This window comes from Morchella sextelata (genome assembly GCF_020137385.1).
Source record: "Morchella sextelata strain SCLS chromosome Unknown scls_2, whole genome shotgun sequence".
NCBI classification, from domain to species: Eukaryota; Fungi; Ascomycota; class Pezizomycetes; order Pezizales; family Morchellaceae; genus Morchella; species Morchella sextelata.
The window spans coordinates 154,484-182,397 of NW_025408617.1; the positions used below are offsets into that span (position 1 = coordinate 154,484).

Genomic DNA, 27,914 nt, shown 5'->3' on the forward strand with positions numbered 1-27,914 from the left:
CGATCCTCAAACAACCAAAAGAAACAAGGAGAAACCAATACTAACAACCATGTGTGGCCTCAGCTATAACCCCGAAGACCCGCCAATCATGCCCGAACGCCGCACCGCCCGCGTCCTCCAATCCCTCGCACCCAACCAGCAAAAGAAAGCCACCACCGCCCAGAACCCCACCTCTGCCGCCTGCTCCTGCGGGACCGAATTGACCGAGCTCCGCCAGGAGGTCTCCGAGCTCACCAGAGCCCTCAATGAGATGAAAGAGGTCATGTATGCGCGCCTCCTGTTCCCGCACATGTCCCTCGCCGAGGCGCAAACGGACGCAACAGAGGTCACGTGGGAGCACGTCAGGCCGCCGAAGCGACAGCGCTCGGACAGCGCCCTGTATCTGCCCGATATCCCGGATGGGTTTTCGGACAGCACGGCGCACAGCTTGGTGTTTAAGCAGCGGACGAGGAACGCCGAGAAGGAGTGTGAGCGCGCATGTAAGAAATTCAAGATCAACCCCGTGACTGGGGAACCGTTGGAAAACTTATCAAAGAGGGCTATGGTAGTGAAAGAAACACATGAGCAGGCGATGCGGGTGACGAGGCGCATGGCGGTTGTGATTGAGCACCCCACGTCGAGGGTGGAGAAGAGCAAGAGGGGCAGGTCATCGACTTTGAGGGTCGGGAGAGGGAGGAAGTAAATCGGGTTTCTTCTTATTTGGGTTATTGGTCTTTGGGTATTCCTTTTGTCACACGGCCGGTGGAGTTTATCTATTATTTGTTTCTGGCTGGGCGCGTGTGCTTTGTGTAAAGTTTAAGCATTTGTATGATTAACTTAAAAGAAAGAAAAAAACCGACTCGCAATTGAAGTCTTTACTCTATTCTAGCTATATATATATATCGAATCAATCATGAACTCCCAATCCCGATGCTCATCACACCAACAATAACCGTGCCAATCGTACTCTACAAAGTCCCTGCACTAGCGTTCTTCCCCTACGTCCAATACTATCCATACACCCAACACTCGAACATCCTATAAATACAGATATACCAAATTAAAGGACATTATTGGAGAAGCCCTTTTTGGTTTCAGTTGTTGTTTTCAATGTTTGGGGGTATCCTTATAAATGTTTCCAAGTCAGCCAAACCAATTAAGTGTGTTTGGACGTCCTAAGTTGTACTTCATTGGTCTTTAATATGAAATAAGCTTACAAAAATGGATATAGAAAAAGGCACAAAAATTATCGAAGTAAAAAAGTATCGATACCAGAGATAGGACTCGTATATCGGTCCAAACCAAAGAACCTTTCTCAAAACACTTCTACAACCCATTCCAAGAAATTATAAACTCCTAAAAGAAAAATGAAGGTATCCCAATGAAGCTATCTTAATGAAACAATCGTACTGAAGCAATCATGACGACAAAAGAAAAATTCTAAATTTTATACTGTGGATAATCCTTGAACTTAAGGCCGGAGCGCTGTTCAAATATGGTGATGTCAATGGTGTTTTCTGTCAAGAAGCGCCAGACATGCACCTTCTTCTGTTGGCCATATCTACGAACACGGCCAATGGCCTGAGTCTCGCAAGAACGGTACTCGTAGTCGCTTGTCGTTAATAGTGGAGAAAGGAAGATGGCGTGATTCGCATTGGTAAGGTTTCTGTAAATGAACCGTCAGTTTCATAGGGTAAAAAAACTATCAAGAAAGAGATCACTCACGCTCCAGAAGCACTCTCATCCATTACGTTCAACAACAGCACTTTGAGACTGTCATTATCGCCGGCCTCCTGGAAACGCTGCAAAGCTTTACTTTGTGCTGCCGCTGAGCCCTTGAGTTGCAGGAAGTTGATCTTGTACTCCGACAAGACCTCCGCAACTTTCTCCATGAGGTCTGGGAACTGTACAAAGAGTAGAACCTTATCTTTCTTCGGAATGGTTTCTTTGATAAGCTCCATAACCTTCTCCAATTTCATCCCATAGTGCTTTCCAAGGCCTTCTTTAGGATCTTCAACCCCCAAGCTGTCTCCCTTAACAACATTGAGAACACGTGCTGGGGCATCACAGCCCGCAGTAAGGCATTCTTGTCTGTGTGCCGCGGTCTCGAGACAGGTGTAGCAGCCCTGGTGCCCACAGCTTGAAAGAACAGCGATTTCAGAAACAGGCAGGCCGGATCTACCACAGCCGGGACATGAAATATTGGAGATGGAATTACGCTTCGCAAACTCCGCTAGCCCGAATTGTTGTAGGTCGCGGACAATTTTAAAATAGCGCAAGGATCTGTGGCGCCCGACAAGCTCTTTCCTTACGAGGGCGCGGAGTTGACTGGTTCGGTCACGGAGCTGTTGAATCTTGTCCTCCATGGAAGTTGGCCATGGAATAACATCGTCATCCTCTTTCTTACCCTTGGCGGTTTTCTTGGATTTTGATAGATAATTCACTTTAGGAACGTTCCCGATGTCAGCAAAAGGAGCAGGGCCTTTCCCGTTCCCATAAGCCTGATCAATCAACGCAAGTATATCTTTCCCGGCTTCTGCGTCACCGATACCAGCAGTACGTGTAGTAGTCAACCAAGTGTTGAAATGATCCTCTCCAGGAAAAGAGGACTTGGGGATTTCTTTATGACGTTTCAGACAATCTACCAAACGTTGAAGCACCTCTTCGCGGCAGCTGGTAAGTTGACGCTTGCGATCTTTCACAATAACTTGACATGCCTGAACAGCGTTCTCTTCGTCCTCTTTCGTAAAATCGAGAACAAAGTGAGAACAGCGCTTGAGCAGTGCTTCTTCAGCGGATGCACTGTCTCCTAAAGACTCCTGCAACCTCTTGTCCCTGTCGTTATCGAGCTTGATCTTCGACCTTCTGATATTCATATCTAAAGCCTGCAGATGGTGCTCAAGTTCAAGATAAATGGCGCGCTCAGCAGCTGGGAGAGACACCGGAACTGCATGCTCTTCAAAGGGAATTTCGTCGATCTCTGCGATGTTTTGACGGACAAACTGGTTCAAGAAAGCTTGGGCAACCTCTTGTCTTCTTTGGTGCCAATTCGGAGACCTGAGCTCGCGGAAAGCAGTGAAAGCCTCAACATCTAAACTCGGGTTAGTTATGAACTCCTTCCGGCTAATATTTCAACTTACCAGTGCGGTCTTTCTTGATCTTTTTCCTATTATCAATCTTGCCAACCATATCATCATCAATACCGAGATGAATACCCAAAAATACCGAGATAGTCTTGACATCTGCAAAGTCATCTAATGGTGGAGTACCGGATAGAATCCAGCGGAACTTCGATTTCAAACATGTGATAGAAGAATGGATCCGGCCTCCTAGATACGTGTACTCATCGATCACTAGCCTGTTGAAGTGGAACATTGCAAGTGGTGGCGCCATCATTTGCTTCCAATCTCGTTTTACCAGTGAGGACTTGAGTTTCCATGGATCGCCTTCCGTACGCGCTACGGAAACTTTGCTTTTCTTCGTACGACCAGATACACTGGAAGAGCTCTCGTTGGAATCAGAATCTTGATCAGTATCAGGTCTCTTGCGTTTAGCGCCTGCTTTCCCCTTTTCCTTGGCTTCAACATATGCCTTGCCAATGAGGCGCTTGGTCTGTACGAATACCTCCCCGACGTCTTCGCTTTTCAATTTTTTGGACTGCTCTTCCATCCTGGCCAGGACAAAATCGGCGCCGCCATTGCAAAGGTCCTCGACCTGCTCTTTCAGATCTGTGAGAGCTTGATCCTGCCAAGCATTAAACCGCCTGCCGTCTGACCCAGGCGGGCTGTTTGATGCTGAAAACGTAGCCAAACTAGAGAGATATGCGTCACTTTTAAACAAAGTTGACGACACAACAATGATATCTGCGTTCATTATTTGCTGGATAGAGGTCTTGTTTAAATCGGTATGCGACTTAAGCTTGATGACTTTATATGTGTTTCCAGTGAATTTTGCGATTTCAGATGGCCATTGGTTGGTGAGATGAGGGGGCACGACGATCAAGGTGGCCTTTACGGGGATCATCCCAGGAATCTTTGAAGGAAGTGTAATGCTAGTGTGAGAACAATCAATCAGTCCAAGAGTGATCGCGGTTTTGCCGTATCCGACCTGATCCGCGAGAACGCCCCCAAGAACCTGAACAGGCCTTTCCGCTCTGCCTTCAGCCTTCCAATTAAGATGCGGAAGAAGAGCTTCGGAGACCTCCTCTTCGATGAATGGAGGAGCTTCATCTTTCTCCTGCTCCATCATCCATGTAAGCGACCTGAGCTGTTCTGGCCGCAGCTTGGTAATGAAATTAGGTGGTTGGGTGAACTGGGCGTCTCGTTTGTTGCTGGTAAGCTCGAAGGGCGGGAGAACGAGTTTGCTAACCGGGATGTAGTCTGTCGTAAGACGCCAGCTAAGCATTGGAATGGCGTTCTCGGCATATGGAAGCCTGGAAAGAGCTCGGTGGACCAGTGTTGGGATGTTGAGACCAATCTTTAAGAGGCCTACTTTGTCCCCGTTGCTAGAGCGCTCCAGTTTCAGCTGTGTGACGAACGGGGAGGGTCTGTTCTTCAGTGCCCGCTCATAAGGCGCAGCTTGTTCCGAATCCTCGCGAGGAACGTATTTGTTGCCCTTGCGGACCCATTTCAGACTTGGCGCTGTTGGCGCACATCTTTCACAGTTCGAATAATCACTAGGAAGATTGAGATTATTCCATTTTGAAAGCTGTTCCATAGAACGGATACGCTCTGTGAGCCAAGCCAAAGACTCGAATGTATTCCTTTCGTGGATTCTGTCAACCTCAGTCCAGACCCCTTCCGTCCAAATTTCCTCAGCTTGATTCTTCAAGGGAACTCGACAAGTCAAGACCGCATTCGCAGTCTTACAGTCATCATTCGAAACACTAACTGACAACCCTTGAGGGCCGGGTATAGAAAAAACGCCCTCGTTGATCATGCCTTTTTTGCCCACGGGAGTTGCGAGTGTGACCTCATCAGTGGAAACCCACTGTCCATCTGCAAAACATTCAAATGTTCGAGGACCTTTAGCTGAAGAGGGCCGGAATTTTGTTTCCATCCTTGCTACGAGTGGCCTTTTTTCACCGTATGCATACCGTCTAGTCGTGGTCGAGAATACGAAGGGATCGCTTTTAGCTTCGGCGGTCTTTGTCGGGTCTAAAAAGAAATAGATAGGTAAAGCGCCGTCTTGGTCCACCTTTTTGTGCAAAGATCCATTTGCAGTACCGCATGTAGGCAAAAGCTGGTAAGTACCGTTGATGTTCTGATCCAAGCAGTGCTTCATATCATCAGGAACCGAGATTTGGATGTGATCCCATACTTTCTTGTCCGCAAATTTGGGGTCCTGTAAACCGATTGAAGCCTCCCAGCTTTCTACTAATGATCCTTTGCCTTCGATTTCAAGGTTGAATTCGTATCTAGCCGGGAGACAGATCTCCCACTGACCTTCCATAGGATCACTTGCACCAGCGAGTCTCATTCTGGCAAGTGGCATCTCGCACATTTTACGTCTAAAGCTCAAAGCCCCGTCCGTCGCTGGGCACTTGGCAAAAAGTCTCCACTCTGGTTGCAGAGGGTCAAGCAGCAACTCGATTCGGGCTTCCGGAGCATCGTAGTTTGCACTCCAGATCTCTTGGCGCTTAAGGCTCATAAATCTGAACTCAGACTTAACGGCATAAGTCAAGCAGTCTTGGAAGGTTTTCCAGTCGCTACTTTTGATTTTTGCCGCAATGTCGGGGTTGCTGTGCTTCAGATCGTCAAGGAGATTGCTAGATATGCCGTCTACTAATAGGCGCATAGGTAAAACACTCTTAACTTTGTGTTCAAACTGCAAAGGGGTAATGCGGTCATCCGTGTATTTGAAAGGGATGTAGTGATGTTCAGGGCGGCCACCACACTTCTCGCAAGAAGTGTGTCCACACTCCTTACAAACCGAGATCTTATTACTGGTAATGTCTGATCTACCCTCACAAACACAGAGTCTGGCACTCCTTTGTGCTTCCTTGAGAAGTGTTTTAATTTTGAGTTGTTGGGATGTGGACAAGTCCAACGGCCTCTCAACCAACTTGCCAACACCACTGATTCTTGTAGAGATATCGACCTCCTCAACATCAATGTCCATGTCGTCGTCATCTGCTAGTCTGAGATGATCTTGAGATAGGATCAAAGCAGCGAGAATAGCAGTTCCAACGACAGTTGACGACATCGCATTTCCTGCAAGGTTCTGTAGTTCTTGGGACGTCTCTCTTGTTAGAAGTAATTCATTGATCGGAAGTCCTTGCATGGCAAGAGACTCGAGACCAATCATTGGGCCACCGCGGAATGTCAAAAAAGGAATCATGTGTGGAGTGAGACATGGGCAAATCCCATTCGCTTTACCAAAGGTATTGCGATCCACATTCTGAGACAAATTCCAAAATTGTTCCTTGTAATTGGCATCGATGCCAGCCTTTGCTTGAGTTAACAGATTGATATCCATTAAATCCAGCACTCGGTCAACCTGCGAATGACCCCAGTCTTGCCAAGCAAAATCAAACATTTTAGAGATTCCTCCCTCTTCCCAATGTGTCATCGGTCTTTTCAAGCCTAGTTTCTGGACAATCCTTTCCTTTTGATGCTTTCCCTCACATTTTTCCCACTCGACCGATCGGGAAGGTTTATTATTTGCGTCCCTCTTGGCAGCCAGATCCATTCGAACCTGATGAATTCTTGGGTCGTCGGATTGCAGGAGGAATGCTTCTAGCGTACACGATGCTGGTCGGCGCAACTTTCTCATAGCATCAATCCATTTATTTGGGATTGAGCTTCCTTTTTGATCGATGGCAAACAGATATCCTCTGCAGCGAGTTTGCGGAATGTAATAGTTTTTCGTATCGAAACTTGTCAGAAACTCGGCCGAATATCCGGCTTCTAAATACTCGGCGCGCATTTCCGTCCAGGCCGCACCAGCCACGTTTTCATGGATGATGATGGTCGGCCGGTGACGGTTTACCCACCTCATCATGCCATGAAACGTATCGGATGATTCACCAACATCGTCAAGCGTCTTTTTCTTGTTGTTGAGATTTGAAAAATCTACGCAAGATGTACCAGCAACCAAAAGGTCAACGTTTCCAGGGACAGCAACTTTAGCACCATAAGCCGTGGTGCTACCTAATATATTAGAATCAAGTACCCAAAAAATATGTGCCATATATCAGAGAAAGAAATAGACTCACGCAAAATCCTGGCCCAGTTCTCTGATATCTCTAAACAAGATCGGTGGCTTGAAGTTTCGCTCAATATAACTTGGAAAAAAATCAGTACATGTAACGTGGGGATGTGGATAGCTAACTTACGCTTGTTTGTATGGCTCAATTTCACAGCTGAAGACATGCTGGATTTCAAGCTTGCCCAATTCCATTTTCTGGAAACTTCTTCCAAACAAGCCTAAAGCAAGCAAAGGACTTTCGGTTCCTGAGCACATGGTTGCAACTCTAAGCTTCCTCCCACCTCTATCACCAAATAAACCCGTCACCGCTGGAATCCGAGAAACGATATCATCGAAGATCGATTGAAGATCGGAGATAGGTGGAAGGTCCCCTTCTCGGGGTTTAATCGTCAAACCACAATTTTTGGGTGCCGAGTGGTGCTTGTAGGCAGCGCCCGAGTTTTTTTTTGCGGTAACTTTAGCAGTTTTACTAGAGGATCCCTTCGCAAAGATAAGTTCGGACTCAGATGATTCCTCTTCCTTTGGGTCAATTTCATCATCAGTAGGAACCGCCGACTCAGCTACAGATGCCTCGCCATCGGAGGGCGCTTCTGAGGGCGGAGCAAAATCAGACTCGTCATCTTTATCGCTGTCCAAATCGATGACCATCTTTGAGCTATTGTTGAGGGATCGAGATCTACTTCTAGGTTTGCTGACTGGTTGAGGAGCAGGCGGCTTTTGTGGCGACCTAACAACGAATGTATTGAGTGTGGATGTCTTTTGTGAAGACTTGGATGTGTTTTGTGAAGACTTGGATGTGTTTTGTGAAGACTTGGATGTGTTTTTTCCCTTTGAAGGCACCACCACCAAATTCGAGCTGGGAGAACTGCTAAAATAATTTCTCATGGACAATTGCCTAGAAGTAGTTGTCGGAGGATTTTTAGAGAATGTTGGACCAGAAGGACGAATAGGAACTAAGTTTATTTATTTAGTTTGCTCAGCCTCCGCGACACAGGAAGAAAAATGAGGGAAATTCTCAACATACTCTCTACAGCAGTCATGAACATCTTGCCTGCAGTTTTCTTCTTTGGAGAATCCTCGGCTGCATCAATACCCTGTCCGAAATTACCCTCACTATCAGAGTCATCGGAAGATTCTTCTACAACTGCGCGACGCCGCCTGGGAAACGTTGCCATCGACGGAAGTGCGCAGTGATTGCGCTGTAGATAATTTTGATTTGCGTTTTTCAACTAATATACCAGGTTAGTAGATTGATAAAGCAACTGTCGCAAAATATGAGAGAGTCGCGGTAAGGACGTTATGGAAGATGAAAACCACAATGGCGGGAAGCCTAGGTTATCTCCCGCGCGGGGGGGGGGGTATGTACATACGGAAACTGACCTCTTCCAGTAGTTTCCAAAGAGAAGAGGCTGGATAGGTGCGTAAAGGTTTTTTCCTTGATGGATTGATTGAGCAAATTGTAAGAAGTGGTAGGAGGGGGTATCGTAGGATGGGGTAGGTGAAGACAAGAAGTGCTGGCGAGGAAAACGCGTTTTTTGCAATTGCACTATGGCGGGTAGCAACAGCGCGACACCACCGCGTATTAGTACACAGATGGGGTCCTAGCGTTGTCGGGATCCGCCACGAGGGATCACGCCAACACAGGTACCGGCACATCCCGCCTAGTCGCAAGTAAGCACGTCAGCCTATGTTATGATCAATTATGGACTGTATTTAATAGAGTTTTAGCTGCGCCAGTTGAACAGAAATTCTAGCCGTTTTAGGCAAAGACTTGCAAGAGTTCAGCCAATAAGAGGTACAGGACTTTCTGTCCAAGTGCTCGACTTTCTGTTCAACTCGCGCAGCTAAAACTCTCTATCCTCTTAGTTGTGTAGACTATACTGCCTGATGTATGGGCGGATGGAAAATTTTGTTGAAATTTCAACTCGCCCTGGGACGAGATGGAGAGGGAAAGTCTTGCGATCCCCTCCTAGTCATATCCTCCGCTGCGCTACTCTACCTACATAGATAATTTCATTGTGAATCCGCTACCTGATCTATAGAGTTGACAAGTCAGAAACCGCATAATTATATTGTAGCTTCTTGATCTTACATGTTATATTAATTTAGTCCAGTCCAGAATGAAAGAGATATGTACTTGAGATTAGTCAATATCAAAGTTCTAGTCCCTTCTATGTACATACATGTGTTTCCACCTTCTACATCATTACAAACGCGACAGCCACTGCTAACAAAGCTGACATGACACCGACCGGAACATATCTTCTAGAAGATCTCCCTTCAAATATTGCCGGGAACTGGGATGATAAGGTTCGAGATCCTGCATCACCCGCGCCCTCGGTAGTAGCACTGTGACTAGTCCCTGCATCGAGACCAGTTCGCGAGCGGGGTTTCGATGTTCCCAGAACAGCTTGCGGTACTTGGACCTGTAAACTATCCCCGACCTCAACGATCCCTAAAGCCATAACGGATCTAGCCCCTATCTTTGGCTCAGATGTGATCAGTGGTAACGGGCCATCAAAAATGACAGGACCAGGATGGGTGGTTACAACAATCCCAGTCCCAGCCTGTTGGGAATTGGAGGAACTTTTTGGAGGCAGAGGATTGCCAGGAATTATTGAGTCGGGGATCTCTGTATCCACAATTTCAGCGGCACTCTCGTTACCAATTGCGGGCCCTGAAGAGAACTCCGGGGGTGGAGGGTCGCTGGAAACTATTGCTGAGGACAAAACTGGTGGTAGAGGTTCACTTGGAATAACTGGGCCTAGGTTATTATATGCCACGATCTCGGCGGGAGTGAGCATTTTATATGCATCTTCAAGCGCGCCTGGGTCATGCTATCGTGTCGTTAACAAAAGCATATTCCAGGGATGTTACACATACCAATGGAGAATCATCAGGCACACCGATATTATCAGATGAGGTCCTTTTATTAGTGTCAAGCCCGGAACTTACACCACTGGGGATCGGGCTTCGAGCAGCAATGGCTCCCTCTCCCGCATGGGAAACTGTGTTGTATGGGATCGAGGAACCGCTAGAGAGTGCGGGTGTTTCTCTGACTATTAAGTGTTGAGAAATCTCGACTGCAGTGTTCACAGCCGGAGGCTGAACATCATCAGTGGCAAAACCCAACAGTGGAACTGCAAAGAGATTTCGAGAACGTAATGATAAGGTAGAAAGAACTCAACATACCAAAGGTCCTGTAATAGCAAATACCGCAAAGATCAAAGCACTACCAGCTGTGGTAACGGCGCATGATTTCATTTCTTTCCTGAGCCGGTATAAGTTTACGGAGGAATTCGTGGTAATAGGTACTGTTAATTATTGTTATTTTCGTTTTATTCTTCGTTTCAGCGGAATTAAATGTGGCCTCAACATCTCTTATAGTTTTTGGCGTCGGACCGAAACTACATCATTATATCATCACTAGCGGATGACTAAATTAGTCGTAGCTCCGAGGAATCGGCACTCTTTAACCATCCGGGGTTTCCAAATTTACGCAAATTAGGTTGCCAATTTTATAAATACGGTCGGCCAACTGCTTCCTTTCAGTTGGTTTTGCCTCAGAAACTTCGGATTTGAAGTTTAAGGTAAAGTCAATGTACCCTTCCAGGAGCTCAAGGTAAAACTCCATTATGAAAACAAGGGCAGCTGCGCAGAGGTGTTCTACTGCCAAGGCGCACAACACCCTTGTTCTAAATTATCCCTTGGCCTGGTGAGACATGCAGATTCGGGACCCTCCAAACTAGGCAGGTTTAGACTGTGGCCCAGTGACTTTGCCGTGGGATTATCATATGGCTGAGCTCGCCGCCATGGAGGCAAAGGCACTGGGCCACAGTCTAAACCTGCCTAGTTTGGAGGGCCCCGAATCTGCATATCTCACCAGGCCAAGGGATAGCCAAACTCTACAGATTGATACATTCTACTAGCTCATTCGATTCCGTGTATAATTGATAGATGTTGGCCTGTTTGGCCACTACTATCCACCCAGGCTTAGGGCTCTTCATTAAGAAAGATACCCTTCAGCTTTGGCGAAACAGCCCTCTCCCGGACTAGTAAACCTTCGAGATCAACACTCAACCCCACCCCCACCTCTCCCTAGATCGCTTCATCGCTGGCCGCATATGCCAGTCTCAATGGAACGAGTAGCGAGTATTCCGCATGGTATAAAGGGGGTAGTAGAGGTCGGTGTGGAAGCCTGCGATAGAGGTCCTGAGGAGCTCTAGCGTTGGTGAGGGTCAACGGGACAAGGGAAGCAGCGGCACGGTGGTCTTCTTGAGTAAAGAAGAGGAAATAATATTATATATTAATAGACAGCGTAGGTACAGAAGACGTTGCATATCAAAAGAAAGAAGAGAAAGAGAACAAAAACGAGGACGAAAACCTCCTAATATACCCAAGGAAATCCCAGCGATGACAAATACAAAGTGACTCACACACTTACAATCGACAGAACCCGATAGAACTCAATAGAACCTTTTTGACTAATCCAACTTCTCATAGCCAACTGTATTAATTAATCGATCCATGAAAGCCAGATTCGCGCCCACAAAAGCTACCTCGCAGCCCACCCCTCATGGATGTGTCCAGATCTCCTCCACCACCTGCCCCACGTACCACCTCCAAAACGAATACCTTGAGTATGTCATCCTCCACTGTCCTGAATGCGCCCCCCAAAGGGCCACTCATATAACGTTCGCTATATCACTAGATGACCTCTGGTCACCTGCCACCTCTCTCGCAACCCTCTCCTCATAAATCATAGTCATTAGAACAGGGTTCTCCCCCCTCAGATAGCTCCTCCAAATCTCCACTATACGATCTCACATCCGACTCCGACCTCACCTCGATCCCATCAAGCTCAGACGCTTCCATAATATAAACAGCGGCACGCCGTAAAGACATACAAAATACCACAACCATTACAATCAAATGGTTTCTCCTCTATTTCCTATGCCATAAGATAAAATTGCATAGCTGGTACGAAAGTATATGGCCTGAAGAACGGGACGACTGAATTTCTAAGTTTGCTTTTCTGTGGAGGGAATGTCAGGGTTTCTTTTCAGTTATTGCTTCACGTTTATATTTTTACTTTGTTTACTTTCTTTCGGTGGTAATGTAGGGGAGAGGTATTGTTCACGCCATAACCTAGGCTCCATGTGATATTCTTGTACCCAGAAATAAATGAAACACTGATATAAAAGAAAGAAAAAAACCTGTTTGGCCACTACTCTATCAGGATGATGACATAAAATTTCTTCTTGGTGGTATGGGTTTCTATGGGCAACTGTTTGCCAGATAAAAATTTATCTCACAAATGCTTTGGAATATCATATGATTAATTTAGGGTTAGGTTATCAGTTTGAAGTTATTTTTACTTTATTTTGGTGTCCCTAGCAAGCTTGAGGTTAATATATATACATGTATAGTGGTAGGTAATAAGTGATGGAACGGGCGGAGACACAGTGATACCTGTTTTGGGTAAAACTCCACCAATATATGGTGTTTGGAGGTATAACTCTATCTCAGGGTGTTCCATCACTTATTACCTATCGCTGTACGTACTACGGTGACATAAATCACCGTCGCGAAGCAAAACCACACCAAAAACGCCGAAATCAGCACTTTTCTAATAGCTCCAGAACCCGCCATTCCAAGATATAACTCGTACCAATTAGTTAAATACAACTTAATCATGAGGAGAATCACTTGATAGTTTTAAATTTCAAAATTATCCATTGTAGAATTGATGGTAGAGAATCTTGTTCAGTTATTCCCAGAGACCGCGAATGTGTATGGAGTATTGGCAAAATATGTTTTGACTCGAATACGGTGGGTTACGTCCATACATTAACACTAGGGGTGTGCCAACTCGCGACCGCGAGTTGTACGTTGAATTATGGGTATCAAATAAAATTTAATTCTCCCTCTACAATCATGAGGGGCCTTCGGTCCCATCCTCCTCCTCTCGTGAGTGCTCAGTACTTTGATGTGTCATGCTGACTAATCAACATCCCTGCACTCAGCAGCCAATCAGACCGTTCCAATAATAGAAAAAATAGAGACAGTACATTATAGATATGGGAAGTACACGCCATAACAGGTTGAATTTTCGTCTTTATCCTCATGAGGGGGCCTTATTGTTTGTCACTCGTTTCTTTCTAACCCTGATCAGAGTTCTAAGCTACCCCATATGAAGGAGCCTAGCTTTATCCGTCACAGTACATCACTCGCTATCGGTTTTTTGTTCCCGTCGGCGGCAATCAAACCCATCCACTAACCATAAACGGCAGGTATGATATAAAGAACTTCTAGAGTGACCAGACCTGCACGTCTTACTGAAATCTTAATAGTCGGTTACCACGAAGAACTCTAGATGGGTTTTGCTTTCGCCTGACCGCCAAGGAGATACATATATAAGTTTTTGGAGGGTTTCGGATAGAGTATGATGTTCCAAGTGCTCGGTTCAGCTATCGGGGATATCTAGATAAAATCAGAGACCAGATCGCATCCAAGAAGACTAAAGACCAAAAAGCCTATTCGTAATATATATTCGATAAATTATCTGCACCGTTTTATCTAAGGAAGGTCTTGCATAATTTACGGAGTTGATAGCGCCGTTAGTATTTAGAGGCGTAAGCATAGAAACGCCTGACCCCGCATGTTCCCTCTAGGCTGCCGAGTTCACACATGCTGTGTGCGCAGATACGGCCTGACGCAGTATCTACGGCACAACAAAAAAAATCATGGTCATGACATGATCATGATACATACATGTATGTACATTGATATTTGGACCCTCCCAGCTGGGTGAAGGATTTCAAAGCACAACAGCGGTTCGATGTTTAGATCTGAAATGACAGCTTTGAAGAAAGAGCCTCTCCTTGGAGTGGGATTTGGGTTGACTGGATTACAGTCTGTTCATTTGTTACGTTTCTTGAGGTTTCTATGTACCTCTCTAGGCCCCCAGTGCACAAGGCTACATGTACGTGCAGGTCCCGCTGCACATCATCTGAAGTGGCCAAGGGTAACCGTTAAAACGAGATAGAATAAGACTTGGCAGTATCATGGTCCAACATAAGCCACGCTAGCTGTATCCGTAACGGGCTAGTCTTGATCACTGGCAAGGATAATAGATGACTAAGCGTCAATATTGACATTTGTATGGACGTCGTCGGTGCTTGTTCTTGACGTCTACAGCCCCACAACCGCCTTCCTTAACTTGCTTCTAGGGCAGGCGCCAGCCCCCATATCCTACTTCCTGTTCAATCGTTTACTATGGGATTAATGGCATCTCCAAACCCTTCCTTAGATCCATCTTTGATTTCCTCAGTGTTCGTTGATCTTGCTTCTTCTCCTTCTGCTTCTCAAATCATGTCCTCTACTACTTACTCTCAAGCCTCTTCCGGCGCCGGAGCCACAAATATCAACGCAATGGCCGCAGACATGACCGTTGCTGGTTCCACCGAAGAGGAACCCATTGCCTACATTTCTACTGATTTGCGGTCGAGATCTGTATCTCCGGATATCCCATCCAAAATAAAATATGACGGCATCACGTATGAAGTACTTCGTCCAGAGCAGCTTGGCTGTGACAGCAAGGATATCCCGCTCTTTGGCGAACGCAGGTCAAAGGCACGTGCCGCAAAACACAAGAAAAACCAAAGACAGAGGCCCGAAGAAGCTGAATGGGAAAATAAGCGAAAATGTTTGTTCTCTCCTGTAACCAAGAAGGTGTACCCATTTCTGACATCATCAATTACAGCAACGATCGATGAGAGGTTATTCAACAGAGCTTTCGCCGGCTATAGCGAGTCAGATTTGATGATAACCGGAGACGGACTGCTTCTTCCTAGGCTCCCTTCTTGGTTAAATTCCACCAGGGAGACCCAGCATGATGGTAGTCCGGGAGTTTTTACATGTAGCCCAAGCAAGGAAGACTTTAATTCACGATTTTTGGAGATTCTTGAAGCACTAGAACCCATAGGGGTTGAAATCGGAGTGGCTAAGATCCGTGTTCCTGATGGATGGTATAGTTATAGTTTTTTCTTCTTCACACAGTCCTCATCTCGTCTCCTCGACTATTCCTGCATAGACAAGAAGTTTCGTCTGGTCGATCATTTCCCTATCCATTTGACTTTCATTTTTATGACATGACGGGTTATTATTCTTTTAGTTACGAGGTATGCTAACAGGGACTAGCTTAGATGATCCCATACCATGGTCAGAATTCAAGAATCGCAACCCACACTCTTCCCTAGATCCAACCTCATACATCGCTCAAAATGGGACAAGCCCCAATACGGGGAAACCTTCCGCCTTCTCTAATACCGCCGAGAATTCGAATGCTACGGAATCTCAACGTCGTCCAAAAAAATATGAATATACCTCCATAATCCCCCCCCCTGCAGTCGATGAAATGGGTATCCCTCAAGTTTTTAGCATGGACCAGCGTTTACCTCTTCACTCCGAATCCAGCTCTAGCATTGCACCCATCTACCATGTTACTTCAACCCCAAAGACCCTTGTCTCTGGGACAGATTGGCTTAGGGACATTAACCTTCAGCTCGAACGGGAACGACGGATTGCAGCCCGTGACCCCTCCATCCAGGTTTATGGCAGCCTTCAAGAAGAGACAATGGTAGCACGTGGTCGAGATTGGCGGGAAATTCTTACAGGCGATAAAGGGGGGGTGTCAAAATATTCATCGGACAACGATGCCACCGAAGCGCTACGTTCTTACCTTGGTCTCAAGGACCCTAGATTAACTGAGCTCCCTGGCAATATCGTTCATGATTCAAAGCACAAGGTTACAGGTATACACACACCCTACCTGTACATTGGGCAAGCATACACCCTTTTTGCTCTCCATGCAGAAGACTATAATGCATTTTCATTAAATTACCAACATCTCGGCGCCCCCAAAACGTGGCGTGTCGTCTGCCCACGTGACTTTCACTTAGTCGAAAGCTTTGTCGATGGGGCCCTTCATCCTTCCTCTTCATCCGGAAAAGAACCGGCGAAATGCTCTCAGTTTGTTAGACATGCGTCATTGTTTTTGCCTAAAGAAACTTTAGAAACAGCTGGGGCACGCTCAATCCAGTTCAGTCAAAATCCTGGAGAATTAGTGGTTACATGGCCATTGGCATATCATCAAGGATGGAACGAGGGTGTGAATGTCAATGAAGCGTGTGGTTATGGTCATAAGGGGTGGAGGAAAGTGTTTGCATCCAGTGAAGATGATCAGAGTGAACACAAGGTTTATAGGCCTTGTGGTTCGAAGTGCATAGGTGATAATGCGCCTATCATCCTAAGTTTCGAACCAGAAGATATGGAAGGAGTGGTTGACTGCGATGGTGGTACAAGTGATGATACGATCTTGCCCGAGCTGACAAGGAAGAGTATGTCCACTGCTACTACCCCCCGCGCATCTGCCTCCGCCACTGGTCGTCGGAAGAGACCTAGGGCACGGGAGCTTGACGAGAGAGAGAGCCTGGGAATTATCAGTAACCCAGCAGCACCCTTTAAAAAAGGTAAACTAGTCAAGGATGAGGAAGAAGATAACTCGAAAATAGCCAAAGAGGCAACAGTATTTGTTGAAAGATCTCTCGAGCAGGATACGATGACGAAACATATAACGATGCACCGCGAGCAGCGGATTGAAGGAGTTGGGGTCTCAGTGGAAGATGTTTTGATTCCCACTCAGGCCGGCATAGGCGCGCCTGGAGATGTTGTCAACCGTACAAGACGGTAGGGCGGCGTCCTTAGGTAGTTACGTGGATCAGGCTCGATTACGTATTTAGGATCTTGTGGACCTTTTTTGCATCTTTTAACACCTTACACTGTATAACGCCTTTTTAACCTTTTGGTATGGGAGTTCGTCTTTTTTACATTTGCTTTTACTAATGATTTATTTGTATGGACTTACACACCATCGTATAACTGTACCAAATGTTCCTTTTTGGTCTGTAATTTATGGGTTATGTACGTGTGTTCTGGATGGGTATTCTTTTCTTTATTTTTCAAAACGGAGTTTTGGTAGTACATACTTGTAGGAGCGGTATTTTACATGGTTGTCACTGGCTTTTTTTAAAAGGACGACTCTTGGAGATTTGTTGTGTAAAGTACTTTAATTTCAGCTGGGAAAGTATTCCTTTTGGGGGAGTCCCGACTCCCCCCAAACTATCGTTCTTATAATGTCCAATAGCGACGTGCGTTTAGAAACAAATAAAGCTCCTCAGGGAGGGAGTTCTACATAACCCCTGGTTCATGACTTGATCCATGAAGCCTATCCGGCAAAAGTCAAGTTCAGTTACAGCAATCAGAACGCTATATCGATTTTGACGTTGACAGGAGTGAATATATTGTAATACGGTGATTTCAGTCAATTAGGTGTTACGTACGTGGGGGTGTTTATGGTTCGGGCCCGATTACTTTTCTTTCTTCAGATTAGCTAGTTGCACACATAGATATATTCTCTCTACAAGAGTACATGGGTATGGTTCATGGCGTTGATGGAATTAGGTGGGGTTGCACTTGGTGATTTTAAGATATTATAGTTTTTGGGGGGGGGGAGAGGGGAGAAGCGAGGAGGTTATATATGCCAAGGCTGGAGCAGCATGGTCACCCACTATCAGCACTGCCGTGCCAATATGGGGGCCTCGACATGGAATGTCCCCCCCCCCAAAAAAAAAAATCGTTCACATAGCATTACTTCTGGGTACATGTAGTTAATGGCTGTCTGTATCTTACAAAGAACATAACTCCCTTACCCGTGACTAGCGGGCGTTCAAAGTACGCATTGCCAGGCATGGGATCCGGGACGACGCAAGCTCGCCAGCAGCCTCGTGGAGTGTATGTATCAAGCACTTTTTATTCTTCTCAATGACGATGGGACAAGTTGATGGCCGGGCGCGTATGTTGTGTGGTAGTAACTGCACGGCACAAAGAAAATCACATCGCAGGGTTTGATCATGATCAGACGAATTCGCGCAAATACAATACCTGTATGCTTGTTGTACAGCCTAGCCACTCTCCGCGGGAGGATCACGGCCTCTCACTCGCTGGCCACTAGCCGAGCATTTGACAACATGGATACATGTACACACATGTACCTCCTTCGTATTCATTCTACATGTACATAGGTACAAGATGTACCTATCGTTTTGCAACATTCTATGTTAGTAGAGTTATATAGTGCTATCGTGATTAGATTGTATTACTTGCCCCTTTCGAATTTCACCAAGTAGAAGCTGACACAAAATTAAGACCTAAGAATAGTTTGAGGAATCGTACAAGTCGCACCAACCAACACCCTTTGTCTCTATATGGTTGCTATGCTTGTACCCTACTCCCTCTTTCTCTACTTACTCTACTCTGCCTGTCCCGATGCCGGGTCAGGTCACACGGAGATTAATCTCGAGTATCATACGGGTAGATTTCTTTAGTGCATGATTTAGACCACAATCCCTGTAATCCATTGCGGTACGAAGGTATCCATTTTACGCCGCGAACGGTTAAAACCGCAATCTAACAAACGTGTGCCTAAAATACGACTCTGAGTTTATTATTTTCCCTTTGAACAAAAATTTGAATGGTTAAAAAATAAAATAGAATAAAAAAATGTTTCACTTAATGACGTGGTTCGACCTTTGCCGGCTCTGCAGGAACGAAAAATGCTACGCGAAGCTTATTCGGCTGTGAGACACACGAGGCAGAGAGTGAGGGTAGGTATGTATGTAGGGTGTAGGTGCCTACAAGGGCAATTTCAGATCTTGTTCCGATTCTGACCTTTCACCCAAAAATAGACACAGCCAGCAACAGCCGAAAAAAGACATCGCTAGGGTGTGCATGTGGATGTGGGGTTCGCGAATGGTGAATCCCTGAATACACACAATACCTGGAGGAAGGGTCTGAGTTAGTTCTTACTTCTTGGTGGATGGACTTCCGGATAGTATTCCTTTGTTTGCGTTGTTTGCGGTTCAATAGTAACTGTAGATATGCATCAAGGCCAAGAGTTTCCCCGTACGGTTACCGTAAGAGTGTGCATACAGCGCAAGAAAAGGCAAATATACTCTGCCACGATCCCTGATTGGCTCTGTACCACGCTCATCCGTATCCCCAATTGTTTCTCCTCCCCGCATTTATTTGCCAAGGCCTCACTTTGTAGCTCGTGTGGTCACCAGGTCTAGAGAAAATGTGAGCCATCCCAGTCGTTTCTCGAGGAATCGTGCAACCAGTATGATGTTCTGGGAGAAGTATTTATGTTGGCTGGATGCCCTCCCCCCCCATCCTGCGAACTTTGCTTTTGGACAGCAACCGGTCGTTAGGTGTTCAGAAAGGAAGAAAACTCGGTATATCAACTAACCTTCGTTCAGTGTTGTGGTTACCATTGTCGTTCGCTCCAAGAAATCAACGCTCGTTCAGCTCAGCAGAGAATAATACTATATATCTCATCAGTACTGGGATTATCAAGCATAGTCAATACCTAGCTGAGAATATCTTCTACCATACTTTCGAGCTCTAATTCATCACCAACATGTCTTTCGCTAAATCCATATCCGGGGTTGCCCTCGCCATTGTCCTCCTCCAGGGAGCCATGGGAAATCCGGTCTCGAAAACTACCTATGTGTATGCCTCCAGTGTTTCCAGCCCTACTCCGAGTTCGACAACGGTTGAGTATGAAGGCCAATGGGATGCCTGTGACAATACTCCTGCCCCATATGGGTGTCCATCTTCTTCCAGCTCTACATCGGCCTGTCCATCAATCTGTGCGGATTATATCAACGAGTGTGGAATGATGTATGGCGGTTGCTTGTAAGCATGCCCTCTTCCTATCTTCTTAAGTTGCTCCTATTTAAGCAAGACATGGTGCTTTCACTTTTTCTTTTTGGGAGAGATCGATTTATGAATTCTCTATACTGCCCCCAATATCACAATTTAATTACTACACATTCCCCCCACCCATGTTCGGGTCATTATCCCAACTGCTAAAACTTGTAATAAGCCCCGATCCCCAATGTACCGGCGGGACTGCATGGCCAACATTCTCAAAACCACCCTGCCCTACAGTCAGTCCCACCTCTTCGGTCTGCCCAACTATCTGCGCAGACTACATCAATGACTGTGGCCAGATGTACGGCGGCTGCTTGTATGTTCTTAGCTCTCACTTCTCTAGATCTGGATCTGAATATCTAGCTTACAACGTATAATTTCTCTAGTCCTGACCCACACTGCACTGGTGGAACTGCATTCCCATCCTTCTCCAAACCCCCATGTCCTACCACCACCACGACACCACCGCCAACTATCACTACAGTTCCTGGCTCGACCACTACATGTAGCACATTTATCTGCTCAGACTTTATCAACAGCTGCGGCAGGATCGAGGGAGTCTGCTTGTAAGTTCCATATACCCGGTGTGTTTTTAGATATATAAAGCTCCTAACCTCCTGTAGACTTGATCCATACTGTACCCACAATGGCATCTTCCCAACCACCTACAGCCTAGGTCCGTGCTCTACCACCACCGAAACTTATACCCCCACCCAAACATGTAATACTATCTGCGTCGACAAAATCAATGGTTGCGGTCAGACATACGGCGGCTGCTTGTAAGTTTCTTCCATCTTCCTTTTTTCCTTCACACCTGCCACTCGTACTAAAATATCATCCTTCTATCCAGCCCGGACCCAACCTGCACTGGTGGCACTGCCTGGCCAACATTCAGCTCTCCCGCGTGCCCCACGGGCACTGGCTCGACGTCGGTCTCAGTCACGACGATAACGCCCGCGGCGTCTCCTTCCACAACGTTGGAGACTGATACCGTCACTTCCTATACCAGCATTGCGCCAGACACAGTCACGGTTACGTCCACTTCACAAACTGTGATAATCCCGTCTTCGTCGGCGGCAGCGGTGGCAGCCGGTAATGGGACACGTTCTAGTGGGGTGTCGCCCACTGTGTCAGAGCCGGCGCCTCAGCCGATATTTACGGGAGAGGCAGTGAGGAACAGAGTGGGATGTGGGATTGCTGCGGTTGTTGTGGCTGTGGCTGTGGCATTCTTGTAGTATGTCGGAGGAATTAATGTAATAGGACTATGCTTTATTTTTGTTTTGTTACGGAATCATGATATGACCATGGGCGTTCTCATGAGCAGTAGTTAATTTACGAATTCTTTTCCCCACTCTGCCTCAAACATTCCCTACGGCGTGGTATAGTGTGGATAGGCTCAATTGATGTAGTCGAATTTCCTCGCGTTTCCTTAACTTAGTTTTGTTTATCAGCTCTCTTGAGCTTTCTTTTAGCTACTTATGTAGTTAACCTCGTACCAGCAGCATGTAGCTAGCTAGTAAGAGCAATACCAGCTCGAATCAATTTCCTGAATATCTAGTCCACTTGTCTTATCACCCAAATTGCAACACATCTACCGTGGATCCCCCGATCCAAAAAAGAAAGGAAATGGGGAAAAAAAAAAAAAAAAAAAAACTCCCTACTACCCCGGTAGCCACACCCGCCGCGCATCAAAGTGCATATCCAACAAAATAAGCTTTCGCGCACCCTGCGAATCACGAGACCCACCGGGGAGGAGGGGTATCGATATGCAGGAACCAGGTTGTGACACGTGACGCAGTTTTGCTTCTCCACGGATGTTGCTTTTGTAGCACCGCTGGTCCGCGGGACGGGCGTAGGGACCTGGATTGGGAGATGGGGGGACGAGGTGGGAGTGTGTATGTGTGGGTGGATGTGGGTGTGGATGTGGATGTGGTAGGTGTTGGGTGACAGGAACAGGAACAGGGGAAGGGTGAGGGAAGAAAGATAGGTTGTCCCTGTGGACCAGTTGGGAGGCATGGAGATTTGAGGGGCATGGAGGGGCGAGTGATATGTGGTGAGTGCATGTATGGATAGCGAATAGGCTTTCGTCCACCACCCCGCAACCCCCAACCCCCAACCCCCAACCCCCAACTGCGTGCTTATGGGCCGGAAGGTATATATCAACTATGTACCCCGCACACTGATATCTATGAGGCGAAGTAGTTGTACTTATATGACGTGTATGGTAAGGATGAGGTGTGGTTCTACGCTGTGTGGCAGCACGGGACCTGCGGATACGTGCCTGCCTGACTGCAGGTATGTGTGCATGCGAAATACAAATACCAACATAATTCTCCATCCTCACCATCATATCTCCGCCGTGTACAAGTCCCACTGCCCTGATTTTTGAGTATCAATTACATGATGGGGCACCCGGGGCTGGCGATGTAAGCGCCGTGTGTTGGAAGGCTGCGAATATGGGTTTCGTAGATTCTGGGTAGAAGTGGTATTGGTCCCTGCGTGCGATAGATCTAGGTATTTTTGGTGTCTGAGTTCAACAGCTAGGGGTGCTGATGGAGGTGAGTAGAGACTGCACGCGGGTAGAGGGGTTTGCCGGGGCGAGGCGGTACACACCTGCAGAGGTAGTTACTTGTGGGAAGTGGTGGACGCTGATAACGTGGGTAGGAGAGACGCACGGGGCTGGTTACGTGCAGGTACGAGCTGAAATATCTATCATCTACTACCTCTATAGCTGTCTCTTTATCTCTCTCTCAGCCTCCATCTGCACTTCTAACTCCACCCCGCCTACAACCCCCCAGGTCATTGTTAACACGCACCAGAACTCTCCTCTCGCCGCCCTCAGCATTTATTGTTGCTCTCTATCCATCTATTGCTTCTTCATTCATTCTCAGACACCGTCAATCCCGCATTGCGCATACTACCTACATGATCGTCGAATGGGCGTTCACCCCTCCTGTCGAAGGATCACACCCCCTCCCCCTCCCCTCGCTTCCTTACAGTAAGAGTAATAAAGATTTATTTTGCTCCAGTTAGGCCCTGGGATATGCCAAGAGTCTGAAAGGGGCGAAAGCTATCGAAATTATGACAGACGAGAGAGCCCGGTAGCTAGTGCGGCCCTTAAGACGATTGGGCGTGTTAACCTCAAGGCTATATAATCCGGGCTTTCTCAGGCTCGATCGAGCCCTGGAAACTATGCATCAGATGACCTTCGAAGAATATCACAATCTCTATATTAAATCTATCGCCGCCGCCTTGATTAGAGCCATTTTATACGAGCGTTTGTTTAGGCCGGTTAATTGCTCCTGTCAGGGCTGGCTTCCAAACCTACTACCTATATACCGTTTAAAGTATAGGCACATTGAAACCGTATATTATTGTCAGTAAGTTCTTTCTAAATCTCATGCTTCCCCTCGCCTTGCTTTGAGCTTTTACTTTCTAATTTTGACCAGTGGACGAGAATAGGGTTTAGCGTCATGGCGTGTCGAGTGATATAGTATGACGGAGATCACGTTACCCCACATAAAGCCGTTAATCGAATCTCGTCGGCTCAGCTTTTGAACTCTACTAGTAGGTTTCGATTAACGGACTTTACTCTCAGCAAGGAAGAATTGCACCACTTCGACGATCGCAACCCACAACGGCCCCACAACTACATAGATCCGCAGAATCTCCCTACAACCAAAGAGTTCAGGGCCATCCTGTAAACAAACACCAAGCTCAAGCAGACTGGCTGCGATCATTTCCGCGGACGAAAAATTCTCAAAATCAGAACACTATCATGATGACGTACGTCATCTGAGGGGGCAAAGACCTACTGATGCGGAAAACTGATGTCACGGTGCCACCTTTTGATTAAAACTCCTTATTTCTTCTTTTCTCCTTCGTATCCCTGAATCTCTCAGATTCTTGATAAGCCCTACCGAATCTTTACTACTCCGACACGCCCAATATGACAAAGCTCAAGAACCCCCTTCTGCCGCTCTATGTGCTGTTTAGGCACAATCCCAATGACCAGAGAATTTCGGGGGTTGGGTGGATGGATACTGATGCGAAGAATCGTGAGTTTTTTGATAGAGGAACTTCTGTGTTTATTCTGCGGGAATGGATAGCTAATTAGAATAATTAAATTTGATAGACTTTGTTGCGTCTGTAGGCCTTTCTATCCTTTTATATGTTGCCTGCTGTTTTATCGTGAGTGGAATATATTGATATTGAGTCCTGAACTCTTGGCGTAAATAAAGTTAGCCGAATTTGTTGGTATGTTGGCTATGTCCCTGGCTGCTGGTTTTCCGCGCACGACTGATGTGCCGAATAGGAACTGTTTTGTTTTTGTTCTTCGCATTCGGTAATTAATCACATCTAGTGACAATCGTGTATCCCTGTATTTCTGCTAATCCTGCAACAGGAGGAACCCAAGTTGCAAGCACAACTGATGTCCAACATGGAACAACAAGTACCATCATGACCGCCTCTGATACTAGTATCCTTTTGTATATTGCTCTTAGTTTTGGCTTCAGTTTGGCGGTTAATGCCTGGATATTCTTTCGGGTCAGCGGAGGCTTGTTCAACCCTGCTGTAAGTAAATCCGGATCCCATATCATTCGTTGACTTCCAAATATGACTCAATTGATGGGTTTCTGATTTAGTATCCTGCAGGTCACGCTAGCATTGGTCTTGGTGGGAACGATGTCGTTGCGCAGGTAACGGACTCTTCACAATCTGTCACTCGACACTACTAAGCAACCGCAGGGGAATCTATATATGCATATCCCAAATCGCTGGGGCTATTGCTGCCTCAGCAATCATAAGCGCCTTACTCCCAGGACGCCTGTCAGTTGAGACTTCACTCACTGGTAAGTTTTTTCTATATCTAGAGAGCTGTTTGAGAAAAACCACATTGACTGGAATGGGTGGCAGGTACGAGCGTTGTAAGAGGGTTGTTCATTGAGATGTTTTGTACCTGTCTGTTGGTTTTTACAATATTGATGTTGGCTGTTGAGGTATTGTTATTGTGGATCTCTCCCATACGGTAATTTTAACGAAATAATAGAAACACCGAGCAACATTTATTGCACCAATCGGTATCGGATTGGCGCTTTTTATCTCAGAGATGGTTGGTAAGTTGGATTCTCATCAGAAAAAGTGGATCCGGAAATTTCCTCCACTAGCCGCTAATATTTCTATCGCCCAGCTGTATTCTATACCGGTGGCGCTATCAACCCCGCCCGTGCCTTTGGACCCGCAGTTGTAGTGGGAAGTTTTCCCGGCTACCATTGGATCTACTGTAATCTCTTGAATCCTTTAACCTCTTTTTTTTCAATATCCTAACGCATATAACAGGGGTCGGACCCGGTCTAGGTGCAATGTTGGCTTCTTCCTTCTACAAGCTAATCAAGATCCTCGAATACGAGTCCGCAAACCCAGATCAAGACGCAATGGAGCGGAAAAAAGACGAGCATGAAGCTAAGACTGGCCACAGGCCTAGCAATGCAAGTACGTTATCACCAACTTTGAATGCTGAAGGTACTGGTGGTGGAGCGGGGGGTGGGGAGGGTGCAGGGTTTGCTTAGAGGATACAAAACATGTAATGTGGCGGTGGAGAATGCAAGATAGGTGTGGTGAGAGGAGGTAACTCTGTATACACCTGCTCTGACTGTTTGAGAAAGTTCACAAAGAGCGGGTCGCGAGACCACACGCACAATAACATAAGGGTTTTGGGAAACGATCCCATGGTAGGGGTAGTAGTGCGGTGTGTATATATTGTAGTGATAGGAATGTGTATGCGATAATTGCGCTTGGGCTTCGTACGTATATAATCGGTAGATTAGTGTTGATACTTTGTTCAAAGAAGTTTTATAGATATGGGTCTATCTCCTTCAACATTTAACTTAGAAGTTAGCCGTTAAACTCAACCATCGGATCCGGTCATGAATCATGACACATCACTCGAATATCTGGACCGGCCGCACGTGTCGTGTGGAATGGATTATATGAGAAAAGAACACTGCGTACTACATGTAGTTGCAACATGTTCTTAGTTTATCCTCCCAACTTAGGAGTATCTCCTCCTCCTCTTTCCCCGCCAACGCTTAAGACTAAGAATACATTTCATCGCCAAAGGCTGTAGGAAACTTTCTGCATGGCTCCCTCACCTGTGTACGTAGGGTCCATGGCACAAAAAGTCAAACTGCATCTCTACGCGCATCTACATACCCGCACTGTCAACCTTCTTCCGCTAACTCGTCCCCGAAGAACTATCACAGAGCAAGGGATTATTATCTCAACGTACCCGAGTATACTGGTTTATAAATACAGGGAGCGCACTGTTCAAGACGTTGAATCTATCCTAGGGTAGATAAAATAAAGATAAGGTTTAAGTTGCGCCGGACTGGGTTTAATTTCTGGATAGTTATAGTGAGGTATTAATATTCTACCACCCCCTCCCCCTTCACCATAAGGAAATTGGAGTATATTCTGATATATGTAGTCAGTTTGACATTGATCCTGGCCTAGAAAATATGAACCGTGTAGCTGATCCCTGGACTGGGGGTGGGAGTGGTGGTTGGCCTAATCACCACTGCGGATCGCTGCGGGCCACTGCTTTTTGCTCCTTTTGTGGCCTTAACCTATGGCGGTTCTTTCTCTTTGTGAGGTAGTTAGGGGGAACAACTACAGAGTTCGGGCCGTTGTACAACTTTGGTGCGCCTTGTCGTGTGTTCTTCTTTTCTCACTATGGTTATCAGAAGAGCTCGCTCCCACCACCCCCCCCCCCCCAAAAAAAAAAAAAGAAAAAAGAAAAAACCCCACCCTTAAGCTTCTTCTTCAATTTAGCAGGTTGATTTGAGTTGCTCTTTTTTGCGGCGAAAACCCGAGCCTTCCGCACAGCCTTCCGACAGACTAGAAGCCTCCACCCAGCCAGTACACCTCATACCACATGAGCAGGAGACTGAGCCCTCATTGTGGATCCAGTGCCGTGCGTGTTGTTGGTGAGAGAGACATACAAGGCTGCCTACCAGTAGGTACATACATGATGTAGTTAAGGTTCACGGGGGTTAGTCCAATCAAATCAGAAGACGTTTTTTTCGGGTATCGATCTGGGCCATGGCGCATCATGCCTATCATAGCCAGTCACTCGACGACGATGCCTACGCCACAGCTTATCCCAGCCAGATGCGCGCGCCTGAGAAGCTGGTACTAAGGCTATCTGCCATAGCCATAGGGTTGGTTGGAAACCTGATGACGGCGGCGGAGGTCTCGAGAGGCCTGACTTATTCTATGGGGGAAAACCTAGATTCTGTTTAATTGGGCATTTGACATCATTGCCATTTCCTTTTCTCACCGCGTTCCCCCTGGCATAGGTATATCCGTCTATCAAGTTACATGCTTAGGCTATAATTAATATATTGATGTTCACAATTGGCTATAAGGGATCAACCATAGACGTGAAACTCGACAGAAGATGTGGCTACCCGCTTAATCAATTGTTTCTCCAGGGGAGAGGGGGAGGGGGAGGGGGAGTCTATTATGCGGAACTGTGGTTGTCGATACGAAACGTGCAAGGGGTGGTGGCTACATGGTGGAGGGAGGGGGGGGGGATTGGATTGGCTGCCATGCAACAACAATAACAAGTCATTTGGGGAGGGTTATCCCGGTAGTTATCCGCCTGAGGAAAGGATAACGGTGGTACTGATTTTAATTTGTTCGGTATACATGCAGTATGTACATTACTTTGATGGGAGGTTTTGTTTGAATATTAAAGGAGACTGGTTTCCCTCCCTCTCTAAGTGCTGCCTGTTTGTTCTGGGTGTTTGTTGCTGTATACTATTTTTTTTCTTCGCTTAGGATTCTTTGTTGAATTTCTTGAGTGGCCGACATTCGTTTATTTCTTGGTT

General features: G+C 46.4%; 7 protein-coding genes across 7 annotated transcripts; 4 read left to right on the forward strand and 3 right to left on the reverse strand.

Moving 5' to 3' along the window:
• Window positions 1-49: 49 nt before the first annotated feature.
• On the forward strand, window positions 50-682 carry H6S33_005322 (uncharacterized protein; the record flags this gene model as incomplete). The annotated part of the gene is made up of 1 exon (XM_044837014.1): window positions 50-682. The coding sequence occupies one exon, from the start codon at window positions 50-52 to the stop codon at window positions 680-682; it is 633 nt and encodes a 210-aa protein (XP_044698631.1).
• A 737-nt stretch (window positions 683-1,419) lies between these two features.
• H6S33_005323 (uncharacterized protein) lies at window positions 1,420-8,363 on the reverse strand (the record flags this gene model as incomplete). The annotated part of the gene is made up of 6 exons (XM_044837025.1): window positions 1,420-1,645; window positions 1,705-3,070; window positions 3,120-7,126; window positions 7,196-7,264; window positions 7,316-8,141; window positions 8,213-8,363. 6 exons carry the CDS (start codon window positions 8,361-8,363, stop codon window positions 1,420-1,422), a joined length of 6,645 nt encoding a protein of 2,214 aa, XP_044698632.1.
• A 1,023-nt stretch (window positions 8,364-9,386) lies between these two features.
• On the reverse strand, window positions 9,387-10,452 carry H6S33_005324 (uncharacterized protein; the record flags this gene model as incomplete). The annotated part of the gene is made up of 4 exons (XM_044837036.1): window positions 9,387-9,671; window positions 9,738-10,025; window positions 10,144-10,293; window positions 10,381-10,452. The coding sequence occupies 4 exons, from the start codon at window positions 10,450-10,452 to the stop codon at window positions 9,387-9,389; spliced, it is 795 nt and encodes a 264-aa protein (XP_044698633.1).
• Window positions 10,453-14,562: 4,110 nt separating this feature from the next.
• H6S33_005325 (uncharacterized protein) lies at window positions 14,563-16,942 on the forward strand (the record flags this gene model as incomplete). The annotated part of the gene is made up of 3 exons (XM_044837047.1): window positions 14,563-14,896; window positions 14,954-15,218; window positions 15,391-16,942. 3 exons carry the CDS (start codon window positions 14,563-14,565, stop codon window positions 16,940-16,942), a joined length of 2,151 nt encoding a protein of 716 aa, XP_044698634.1.
• Window positions 16,943-19,726: 2,784 nt separating this feature from the next.
• Window positions 19,727-20,008, forward strand: H6S33_005326 (uncharacterized protein; the record flags this gene model as incomplete). Its single annotated transcript, XM_044837059.1, has 1 exon — window positions 19,727-20,008. The coding sequence occupies one exon, from the start codon at window positions 19,727-19,729 to the stop codon at window positions 20,006-20,008; it is 282 nt and encodes a 93-aa protein (XP_044698635.1).
• Window positions 20,009-20,848: 840 nt separating this feature from the next.
• Window positions 20,849-21,249, reverse strand: H6S33_005327 (uncharacterized protein; the record flags this gene model as incomplete). Its single annotated transcript, XM_044837070.1, has 3 exons — window positions 20,849-21,022; window positions 21,074-21,147; window positions 21,201-21,249. The coding sequence occupies 3 exons, from the start codon at window positions 21,247-21,249 to the stop codon at window positions 20,849-20,851; spliced, it is 297 nt and encodes a 98-aa protein (XP_044698636.1).
• A 2,722-nt stretch (window positions 21,250-23,971) lies between these two features.
• H6S33_005328 (uncharacterized protein) lies at window positions 23,972-25,592 on the forward strand (the record flags this gene model as incomplete). The annotated part of the gene is made up of 11 exons (XM_044837081.1): window positions 23,972-24,080; window positions 24,158-24,171; window positions 24,264-24,279; window positions 24,338-24,367; window positions 24,428-24,597; window positions 24,679-24,722; window positions 24,772-24,875; window positions 24,940-25,022; window positions 25,073-25,139; window positions 25,214-25,306; window positions 25,363-25,592. The coding sequence occupies 11 exons, from the start codon at window positions 23,972-23,974 to the stop codon at window positions 25,590-25,592; spliced, it is 960 nt and encodes a 319-aa protein (XP_044698637.1).
• Window positions 25,593-27,914: the final 2,322 nt, after the last annotated feature.